General features: G+C 37.8%; 1 protein-coding gene across 1 annotated transcript; it reads right to left on the bottom strand.

Moving 5' to 3' along the window:
* Positions 1 to 361: 361 nt before the first annotated feature.
* CRYZL1 (crystallin, zeta (quinone reductase)-like 1) lies at positions 362 to 10738 on the bottom strand (the record flags this gene model as incomplete). The annotated part of the gene is made up of 8 exons (XM_009865704.1): positions 362 to 777; positions 1463 to 1508; positions 3197 to 3302; positions 3980 to 4101; positions 4800 to 4898; positions 6005 to 6028; positions 9733 to 9844; positions 10605 to 10738. Coding segments are annotated over 8 exons (743 nt in total), but the record flags the coding sequence as incomplete, so codon positions are not given.
* Positions 10739 to 12324: the final 1586 nt, after the last annotated feature.

Raw genomic sequence — 12324 nt, 5'->3', positions numbered from 1 at the left:
GGAAGGTCTTACTGGAAAGGTAACATGACAGTAACAAGATACATAAAGTGCCTCAAACATCTGAATGATAGATTGTGTCAGCTTAGGGACTCTAGATTTACTGCCTGGTTGCTAAAATGAAGAAAATCAGTTGTGGGGTGGGAACCCTTCTGTCCACACCACACCCTTCCCCCTTTAGCATCCTTGCCAATTCTGATGGTTTTGCCTGTCTTTCAATTAAATAACAATTTAAAATGTGGATTAAGTGTACTGCAGAGAGTGCTCAGTCTCAGTGCAGCTAAAATCAAAAGGTAAATATATAGGTGACTACTGGTAGGAAGGAGAAGGGAGGATTAATAAAAAAAACACCAGATTTTTTTTTCCTTTAACTTCTTTTGGTTCAAAACCAACAGCAAATGAGTTTGCCTGTAAATGTTACTGACATTTGTAATTGAGGCAGGGCAGACAAGATTTGTATGCCAAGACTGACTTTTCAGATGTCACTGATGTGAACATTCTGCTCAAGTGGGTCCAGAAAAAAACCCCTGAAGTCACAGGAGCTTCACAGACCGTTTGTGCTGAGGTACAAAAGACCTTTAAATTCTGGTCCAGAATTATTTGAATGTGTACGCTAATTTACTTCTCAAATACATTACGTTTCTTTATCTTGCCAGGCTCAGAAATCAGGAAATCGTGTGTCAGAACTGGATGACTTGTCTTTTTCTTGCTTCATTCTTCTGAACTATTTCCATAGAAACTTTGGCTTCGTACAATGGGATTGGTTCATCCAGCTGAGGCCTGAAATGGAACAGGATGTCAGAAGTCTCTAGTGAGCATGCTCAGACCAACACAAATATTGCAGGACTACAGCTACAGACTTTACTTTCACTGTGTAAACTTTACTCCTTAAACAAAATTAAAGTTTTATAGCTTTGCTTGGGTTCCTAGCAAAAAGGAAGAGCCCTAAATCAAACAGGAAACAGAAGTTAATTACAACATATCCTTCTTACAGGGGCAAAAAAAAAGAAAAAAAAAGGTGGTGGTGGTGACGCTTTTGCTCAAACTCTACATTAAGAGAAGGGATCTTCCATTCCCACCTTATTATGAGAGCCTTCCTATCTAGTGAAGCTGTCACTCTTCTCCAAGGAACATCAGACAGACCCATTGTCTCTTGCAGCCAACACCATTTCTCAGTGAGATACGTTGCTGAGCAGCCAGATGCGTGCTCTTCCTTCACCAAGAAAAGAATGTGCTGCCTCTGTTAAATTTTGACGTACAGCACAATGGAGTTTACCGCATTTTTTTGTGCTTAGCCTGCTACGTTACCGACAGAAATAGACCATAAACAGCTCCATATAAACTATGTGAAGCATCTTTTCTGGAGCATCCCAATATAAATGCGGTACAGTGCTGGCAAGAGTTTTCTAGTTCTAATGCTGAATTAAAAAAAAAAGAAAAGAAGAAAATAAATCACATCTCTCACCTGAAAATGTTACTTGATAATTTCTCCATTATATCTTCTAAGATGGGTATCTAAGAGGGCTGTCAAGGTAAAAATTTATCTACAGGTAGATCTTTCTATAATCACATTCACTGGCAAGAGCCCTGTATTGATAAAAAATCAGCAGGATCAAGGCAACATGAAAATTAACCTTAATCCAATCTTTAGATTGCATTTATACACTTTATATATTGGAAACTTTCTTTCCTGAAATAGTATGCAGAAATGAAATAAGGAAAATAGAATTTTTAAAAATTCAGCAAAAGCATTATGACTGACATATGCTGCCTGCGCTAGTACAGCGTTAATTAATCAGAATGGCAATTGCATTTTTTGTGCAGAATGAAGATGACAGACTTTGGTACCAGTTAACTACCCCTACTACTCATATAGACATCTGGGTAAAAATCAAAGTAAAGTTGGGAACATAGCAGCTTCCCTAAGCTCTTGGTGCACCACTGCGCATCTGTAAGGGATCTCCGAGTTAATCACTAACATTCATGACAATGCAGTTAATGAGGCCCTATTTAGTCTTTATATGAAATCCTTCATTTTAAGAGCAATCTGGTTAGTATCTGAAGCTCAAGCCATTTTAAAAAGCAGTCACCTTGTGCTTTCCTCAGATGATATTAATGCCATATGCTCAAGAATTCCACAAGATACTCAGATCCAAGAAAAACACAAACCTAAAGCCAAACCAAAACAGATTTTTCCTTTCAACTTTAAAGCCTGTCGTGATAAAATGCGCTGCTGTTATTAAAGATACCCCAGGAGATGACAGAAGAAACCTTACTGTTTAGTCAGCTTACTTTTTATGTGGGTAACTACTCTGTAAGCTTTCAACAGAAATACCAAACTGTGAAACGGTTCACGATAACCTGCATCCCAGAAATATTTCCTTAGTGTGCCTGACCTAGCCTTAATCTGCTTTGCAGTTTAGTGGAGGAGGGGAGGGCTTCCTTGCAGCAGTTAAGTCCTTTCACAAACATAATGACTTAATCCTCACCTGCCTCTGCTGTGCCACTCAACTGCAAAAGTGATTCAGCAGATCTCATAATCTGCAGCGCAGTGCGGAACCCAACAGGGAGGGTCCTTAAAGCCATAACCAGACAACCCTTCCCTGACTCGAAGCGATCCCCTGAAAGCCGTCGTGCCGGGAGAAAGCTGCTTAGGACCAGTCTGGCTGCTTAGGACCCACTGTAGGTAATGCAGATGGAGGCATTCCTCTTCTCACAGCCACATCTTTGCTCAATAAATGGTACGTACCATAAGGAAAAGGTTACAAAGCCACAATATTTTAACTTTCAGCTGACTGCATTAGGATTTACAGATGATGCATCTACTGCCAAAAAGAACAATGACAAAAAAATTTTCCAAAACGTCATACGCATAATATAAAAATGTACAGAATCAAATCTTGAACTGATTGCTTCAATCTTGAATCAAAATACTGAATTTCCTCCAGATTGGGTGTTTTCTATTTCAACACTGCTTGTAATGAAGCATGTAGAGACACATATTTAGAAGGAATGCAGAGACTAGGTTAAAATGTGGCTGTACGTTCTATTTTAGTTACGCTGTATGCTTCACTGTGCTGACCCTTAAGGCTGTGGTTACGTGACTGAGGAGAAGAGAATCTATTAGTTGGTTTCTTGATTATATTTCCAGTCACTCATATGAGCAGTCAGTATTCAAAATGACCATCAGAAAGGATATAGAGGTACTTCCCTTGCTGTATATTGGACAAGTTCCATATCTCATCATTCAGAAAGGAGACTGTGGCTCCTCTAAGGAACAAGGAATGGCTATCTGGAGGATCCAGCTTAAACAAATTGAAGAAAAACATTAGTTAAATTTTCCTATGCAAAAATAAAGACTACATGGTTAGAGCTTAAACAAATTGAAGAAAAACATTAGTTACATTTTCCTGTGCAAAAATAAAGACTAAATGGTTATTTTATATAGATGGTTAAAACAAACAAAACTACCCCGTGCCCATTCTTAAAACTTAGCAAACTTGTAATATCTACAGCGTTAAATGAAAAACAAACAAAACTACCCCGTGCCCATTCTTCAAACTTAGCAAACTTGTAATATTTACAGCTTTAAATGCTAATTTTTGTCTTGTCAAACAGTTTAATACTCTGCGCCAAACAAAATAGCTCCTTTAAAGTTTGTCAGTACAGCCAAGCTATTAACGTCACTTACTATAATCTCAGAGAAAATAGCCAAAAATTATCCTTTAAAGTTTGTCAGTACAGCCAAGCTATTAATTTAACTTACTATCATCTCAGAGAAAACAGCCAAAAATTATCTCAAAGGAAAATAAAAACTTTTATTATTAATGCTGTATACTTCCCATTTTCTGGATGTCAAAATTTCTTAAGTGAAAACTGATGTTATTTAAAAGTGGGGAACCGTTTGGTCATGACAGAAGCTCACAGACACATCCACGTATGTTCTGCAGTACAAACTAATGTACTGACACAGTATCTTTACCTGAAGATATTTTTCTGTTGTTATCCAGTGTCCCCCAACACCAAGAAGGGTAATGATGTCATGTTTATGAGGCAGCAACCGCGATTTTGAAGCTGATTCATCTTCAGCACTATATAATTTCACTGGGGAGGAGTCGGGGGAAGAACAAATTCATTTAAGCTCAGAATAAAAGTTTGTTCAGTATGAAATGTCCATCTCTTCCTGTACTGAAACCCACACATCCTGGGCTTCTTTCTTTACAGTCCTATGTCTTCAGATAGACATGAATACACCCAATGGAAGACAGCTGTCTGGAACCGCACTACAGTTAAATTATGCCGTTAGTCACATGAGAGTATCTGAGAAAGTAGAAGATTAAGGGAATTCAGTATTTCTTTTAATATGTTTCAGTGGAACTTGGAAGTTCTTCAATTATTCCAGCTACAAATACGAACTTCCTAAGTTTTCAACTACTGTAATTGTTTTAGATGACAGGTGGACAGTACTGGTGACTATAGCATAAACAATGATGTCACAGCTCCATTCTTTAAGCACGTTTTTTCTTTTAATTTTTAAATATAGAAAAGTGTCAGACAAGTTTAGCAGATGATAAATAGTATCAGATGCTTCCACTAGAGGGTGATATGAGGCGATCTTAAAGAGATCTTGCTTAAGGAGAGCTCCTGAATAAAGGTACATACATAAAATGGCATGGGAACAAGAAGCTACATATAATCATCTGAGGTGATGCAGCCTCCACCTATGTTACTTGGAAGTAATACTAAGAAAACCCCCAAAACCTAATGGTGTTCTGAAGACATAATTTTCATCAAGAACATACCTCCAGCATCTAGAACAATATCCACACCCAGGCCACCCGTTTCTTCCAAGCAGCTTTCTGCCACATCTATATTTCCATTGGACACATCTATCACTCGAGCTAGAAAGAGCAGTAGGTTTGGTTAAGAATGCAGAGCTTAGACTAAGGGCAGAACAGAAGGTTTCTAGTTTCTGAAAGTATACCAAGCAAGTCTGCAACCAAGTCAAAAAAATAGCCATTTTTTTTCCCCCATTTTCCAATACAGTGCAAGATCAACACCAAAAACTATGTATTAGCTTAATGCGGTGCAAGATCAAGACCAAAAACTACGTGTTAGCTTAATGCAGAAGTAAAACTCACAAGTCTGTTTACGCCAAAAAGGATAAAAGTACAGAAGGATTTCTAATTCTTAGTGCTGTAAGTTCATTCTTTTCCCAAAGCGCCTTCAAAAATAGCAAATTCTGGAGTGATTAACCATGCTCCTGAAGCAAAAGGCTGTAGCCAAAAGCAAAGGCGACTCCTCATTCCATGTTTCACAACTTCCAATTATCGATTGAATAACCATAGCAGTAATACTTTGGGAGAGTTTTCCAAGCACAGCTTTCTTCCCGTACCCAACACGAAAGCCACCACTTCCTGCCAGAGCCCTTCTCTTCCTTCCATGTCACAGAGGGAAACAAAAACCTCTTCCCCCTGGCATGCAGCTCTCTTTCAGTGTAAAAACAGAGTAAAATCAGTCACTTACAAGGCACTGGCTTGACTTCTCTTATGATTCCAGCAAATCTTTTAATCCTATTATATCTACCTTTTCTTTTAAATAATACTAATAATGTTGTTACTTATCTCACAGCATGGATAAACTTACTAATAGATTACCTTCACCATGATGTTTTTAACCTCTAAATGGCTCTCTGGGTCATTCAAGAAATACCTAGATGGAAGTACTTGTATCTCCTCTTGAAATATTTCTGAAAGTTACAAATGCATTTTCTTCTCATGTGTCTGTGATTCCATATTTATAGGTGGTCATAAAGGTAAACCACAGAATCAAGAGTAACAGCTAAGGTTTTTAGTTTTCTTTCGTAATTCTGAGGTAGAACAAACATTTAGAAACTAAACAGGCCAAAGACTCCTCAACAAATGATAACTGAAATAACATCAAATAAATTTGGAGGCATACTTCCAAAGCATAACGGATTAAACTCAAATTTGCAATGGGTACTTACCCACTAAAGGCTGTCGTATACCTTCTTGAATTTAATCACAGTGTGAGAGAAGAAAAATTGCAAGAAACTGGTCATTAAGAAGAATATTAACAAATACTCAGTTAATGTTGTTTTGGTGGGTTTTTCCCCCTCAGTCAAATCACAAGATGCATTCAGATTCTTAGGCCAATCGTTCAATTTTTTCACCGAACATTCAGAAGTCAGATTATCTGGTTCAGGAGAACACATATGGTCATAATATAATAAAGATGTCCCATTAATTTAATAATGACAGTCACATTCTCTGTACAGAAATAAAATCCCATAATATCTTTTCCTTATGAGCTTGTTGAGTCGAGAAGGTAAAATATTTTTAATGTGGCAATTTGAGATGGTGCAAATACATTCACTTTTTGAGGATAAGTCTGATTTAATAGATGCAAAGCCTGAATATCAAGAAGAAAGGCAATAGTTTAATGAGTTTGACTATTTTCTGATTTCTGTTTAACAAAAATTTCCAGTTTTGTTACTTAATACAACAGTTCAAACAGCACTCATCAAAATCCTGTTCAATTTCCTTCCTAGCAAAATGCTGTAACAATTTCTATCCACTGTGGAAAAGGCTGACATTTGTAAATGAGTTTGGTTTCTTCTTCTGCGACTCGCCCATCTTCTAAAATAACATTATTCTGACTGGCAAAAGGGCTTCAGTTTCTCTCTTTCGCTGCTGGTGAGAAGTAGAAATATCTGTATTTCCATAACTTGTTTACTCTCACCCAGTAAGTTCAGCTACGGAGTTTAAAAACTGTCACACAAATGATCCAGTTCATTGAACATGCTCAAGAGAGCCATGAAATCACCATTGAGTTCTTACCAGAAACATATCCACTGAAAGCTCAGTATTGGTTTTACAGAAAAAAAACCCACCTCCTAGCAAACCAAACAAAAAAAAAAGGGGATAACCTAGGCAACAGAAGAAATGTATTTATGTGTGTATATATATTTCTTTTCTTTGGCTCTGTAACTGAGACTCATCACATAATTTACATAATATTATGTCACTAGTCTGAAACACTAAAATTTCAACACCTGTTATAATTCCCTCCTGTTATTATATTCATCCCATACTATTGTTATATTTACCCCAGAGATTACTGAAGACAGGTGAAGACCCCATCCTGTTGGTCTAAATATGAATTCTAAAACATTAACAGCAACTGTTACTTCAGGCACTGGAATCTTATTTATTAAACAAACAAACATACTCAGATGCAAAAGCAATGGCCTTTTGCTTTCCCACTCAAACTGTTTATCTTTTTAATGCTGTATCCAGGTTATAGGCCTTTATTTTAAAGTTGCAATTAAACGTTAGGGGAAAAAAAAAATTATTTTGCAAGTGTTTGTGAAAAACTGCTCCAACTAAACTCCTAGTGTTGTAAAACCAGCACATATATGAGCAGTGTAAGTGATGGCCTGTTCGCTGCAGGAGATGGTTATTTCAGCCATTTGGCGAAGCAGCGCGTTACGCTGAGCACCGATTACACAGTGCTGCTCATCAACAACTGGCAGATTCTTGCTAAGAACTAACAAAAACCCCTCACTGAACAAGCACAAAACTGAAGAAGCCTCCACCCACGGACATCAGAAACCGTCTTAGATACAGCTAGCTCTGCTTGAGTTACTTAGAGCGTTTGTTTTATATTAACATTCATACAACGTAAGAACACCAGCAAAAAATAGATATGCTAGGAAACCTGGAGACATATTTATATGTGCTGACAGGCCTATGATAATAAAATTAATTGCAAAGTCCTTTCTTAGCTAATAAAGTTTTCACACCATTAGCAAAGTATACCCATAAAATATTACAAAGGGAAGTTTTAGGTCTTTTGTATTTACTCTTTCACCCTGTAACAGCTGGCATAACAGATCTCTACATATCAATAGCATTCACAACAATGCTTCACATTGTGAAGTCTGTAATGCCTACTATTACAGTAAAAAGCATTTCTGAAATAAGGAAAAAATCTCACTTTTTTTGTGAAGTTGAAAAAAAAAAAAAAGAGGTAATATAAAAATCCAGAGAAATAAGCCTGCCAGGTCTTAGAAGAAACGATTGCATTCCTGACACAAAACTTTGCAACTCCCTCCTGAAGATCCTTAAGGTCAGACGGCAAGAATGTCTTTCTTCCTGCTCTTGTGTAATAACCTCTGCACAGGGCTCCGCTTCCTGCTGCATTATCAGCCCGCCAAAGCCACGGCTGGAGGAGCTAAATGCTCCCTTGGCAGGCTGGACGTGAATCGCTCCCCGACGCTGCAGATGTGTGTGAACGTGCAGCCCCAGACTGCGCAGACTGTGTTGTCTCTGTGCTTCCACTGCCAGTTCTGTTCTTGGGAGCCAAAAAGGAATTAAAATTGACAAGAACGCTGTTCTCTCTGTGCCTGAAGAGCAGCCCTCTGGCTTATTTCACCCCTCTGCTGGCTTACTATTCTCGAGCCAGCAGGGAGAACACAAGGACAATACTGTGTGCACCTGCATATCAGCAATGCCTGGGTTTAGTGAGTCACCAGGAACAAGAGAGGAGATTTGAAAACTGCTCTAATTCTCCACTCGGAAAGCCAAGGCTGCTAAGAGCCTTACTATGCAAAACAACAAAGGAGAAAGGAGCCAGAGTCAGCGACAGTTAACCTTGACGTTATTTTTTTAATAAGAACTCATCTTAATCCACACATATATTGATGGATATGACTAATGTATGTAGACGTGATAGCTGACTACACAACACTTTCCTTCCCCCAAAGGCATTCGTACAAGAGATGCAGCTACTCGCACACATACTTCTTTGAATGACAATTAAAATCATACACTGAAAAATAAACCTAGTGATTATATTGCAGCAGCCTTTGCATTTTGAGGAGGAAATACCAGACACTAGTTCACGTACTGCAATCAAGCTGTACCTTGCAATGCCATCCTTTATTTTAAAACTGTCTGAATAAAGAAATATTCTACTTTCCTCCACTCTGCAGCATCAAGATCATAAAGTCTGAGTGGGAAAAATGCTAGCAGCTTCCACATAGAGTATTTTCCCATGATCCAAATAGCATCGTTACTTTGAGGGAAAGCTCCCCAGAAGCTCAAGTATCAAAGAGAAGAAATGGAAGAAGTCATAGATGAATGCAAGTATTATGTCTAAAGCAAAGCTCATTTAGAAAATAGGAAGTGCAGAGCCTTTGAGCGTCCAGCAACAGTTACAACGGTACTTGAAACTGAGCTGCCACACAGCTTGATAAAATACTATTAGAAGTAATTTGAGTCTGAATGAATACTGTATCTCAAGTATATGATTACATCTGAACTCTGGCTCAGGTATCTAGATTACATACTATGATAATTGGTGATTTAGTAATCCTTCCTTCTTCTACATAAGCAACAATTTTATAAAGTGAAAAGACTTCTTGAGTTGTTAGGCCAAAAGCCAGCATTCAAGCACTGTTGTGCGAGGTGCAAAGTACTGAGAGACAGTCATTACAATTTAAATGAAGAATGAAAATACTGTTAAATACACTTAGAAATTAAATACCTATGAAGTACAGAGTAAATTTTAAAACTATTTGATTAGAATATTTATAAATTCGTATTTCAGTTTTCAGCTACTGAGCTAAGTCTCTAGACTAAAAAGCTAAAAAAAAGAAGTATTTTGAGACATTCTTTAGCTTAAACTTCAGCACTGAAGAATGTAACTTACCTACAGGAGGTCTAAGCCTCTCCAGGTACTGCTTATCTTCAAGACTGTATGCAGTGGAGATTACTTTAGCTCCTCTATGTTGTGCTAACTGAATAGCTATTGTACCAAATGGCTGCAGAAGAAAAAAGGTAGACAAATTTATTTACAGCAACTACTTGATGCTGTTTAAACTTATATTTTCAATAAAAAACACATTAGAACCAAGAATTTGAATATTCACAGATCTGCTTCTGTTCTAAGTTGAGGCCAACAAAAGTTTTGTCATTGACTAGGAAGCTCTGAAGAGACTTTTAGTAATTAACTAGTTCTCTTCTTCAACAAAACAGCTCAGATTCTACTTCAAGTAAAGCATGTACCATAACTGCAATTGTAACTTATAGCTTAGGGCTTGCTCGCTTGTTGAAGGAAGAAATGCTACCAAGGAAAAAGCCCCAGACACATTTCCATTAATGAATCTTGGCTGAGGCAAGCTCCCTGTCTTCGTTAGCAATAAAGACTGCAGTAACAAAGATGAAATTATTTCTATCTAAGAGAAGTTAAAAAGCAGTGGTGGGAAAGGAATAAAAAATTAACACACTTTCCTCCAGTTATACCTGAGGGCTTAGGGTAAAACTATGTCAATGTAAAACACCAGAGAAGAACTACCTCTCTTTCCCACCCACACAACATGTAAAGGACTGTATTCTTGGCTCGGTATCTTACGTGGGAGGGCCTTTCCTATCAATCCATTAAGTTCAGGGCGCTGCCAGGAGTAAAACACAAGGCCTGATAAGTTTACTATGTTGTAAGAAATCCAGTAGTTCTGGTGACAAGACAGTTAGTAATGGCAGAGGTAATCTTTCTGTTCTGAAATCGTTACAGTTGTTACTTACACTCGCTCCATCCATTACGAGGACAGTTTTTCCAGGAGAGACTTGGGAAAGGTAGTGTAAAGCTGTGTATGCTCGGACACCATCACGAACAGTCCCAGCTGCTTCAACCCAACACACTTTTTCTGGTTTACGAACTAAGTTTGCAGAAACAAACAAATAAAAGCAGCAAGTCCTTGACATTTCATCCAGGTTTATTTTTTAGACTTCATCAATTTCTAAAACATGAAAGAAAACTATACAAGTCCAATTATCTACAGGCGTAATTATGATCTATTTCACAAAGGTCATATTCCCATGTTGTGGCTCATGGCAGTGTTACATCAGCTATGTGGAGTCAAAGTGGAAAAGGCAAGAGTTATTCCACAAATTATCAGTTTGCTTCTGCAGTACTCCTGTGAGCAAGTTCAAATACAACTACAGTATTTAAACAGGAAAAAAAAAAAAGAGACATACTTCCTACCATAACCTCCTGACAGAAATGATTTGAGGAGGTTTCCTCTCCTTTCACTAAGGATACTTCTGACACAGAGCATACAATGCGAGTTCCTACCCATGAGTTCCTCATTCTCTATCTCTATGCTTCATAATCCATTGGTACAAACAGCTTCTGGAAGTTGTAACAAATTAAGAGCTAAAGGTCCAAGATATCATGACTTGTCATCTCTATTTTCTGTTGTCTCTACCTACAAGGCACTTAAGAGTTTTCCCAATCTATCCACAAACTTAAAAGCCTGCGGAGGTAACGTTAATGAAGTACTCTGTTAACTAGGAATCGCAAATTCAAACACTACTTCTAAGCAATTTACAGCATTTAGTGGAGACCTTAAGACTAAGCTAGAAAATCCTCATGGCCCAGTTGAGAATGTAGAATATAACTGAACTACCTACGTGCAATCCTATTAAGGCATACTAGAACGGAAAAAGACTGGCAAAGTTTGGTCTGTCTCTTTAAGCACGAAAATGATTAGTTTAGCCTGGATCAGGGAAGCTATAAAACAACATGAACAACACGCAGGATCACTTCTCAGTGTTCTGGAAAAGAATTCTAAAGATCATCACCAACATCGTGCACTTCATGTTCCAGTTCATACTATTTAGCACAAAGAAAGCTACTGAAGGTAACACAAAGCCAGAAATATTTTCTGCCTATAGTTACTGTAAATAGTGATAAGTCAGACCTCTAGATTTCATTTTGCTTGATTTACAAGTGTAAATGTTTGAAAGAATAAGCCTTATTTTTTCATCTCCATGAGTCCCTGACATTGTCATAACTAGTCAGGAAGACTTCAGCTTCAAACAAGTCAAAATAAATAATTCTTGTTTACCTCTCATATATATTAAAAAAATATGGAGGATATTTTACCATATTTTATGCAATAAAAGTAGGGATTCGGTTTTGGCATAAACAAATAGAGGAGTCACCTCATAACTACACTGGCTGAATTCATGGACACTCACAGAAACACAATGCAAACTAATTTGAACTTGCTCAAAGTAACACAGCAAACTGCCGGGAGAAGCACAGCCAATTCGTAACTGCAGTATTTTACACATTAAAGCCCTCCATGGCCCAGAAAGAGAAACTGGAAATGCACAATAATTGAAAGCAAAGCCTCACAGATAGAATCACAGAATGTTAGGGCTTGGAAGGGACTTTGAAGGTCACACAGGAACACGCCCAGACGGGTCTTGAAAGTCTCCAGGGAAGGAAACTCCACAA

Source organism: Apaloderma vittatum, unplaced genomic scaffold, assembly GCF_000703405.1.
Source record: "Apaloderma vittatum isolate BGI_N311 unplaced genomic scaffold, ASM70340v1 scaffold4423, whole genome shotgun sequence".
Taxonomy (NCBI): domain Eukaryota; kingdom Metazoa; phylum Chordata; class Aves; order Trogoniformes; family Trogonidae; genus Apaloderma; species Apaloderma vittatum.
Note: the sequence above shows the minus strand (reverse complement) of the source record. Positions and strands in the feature narration are given on the sequence as shown.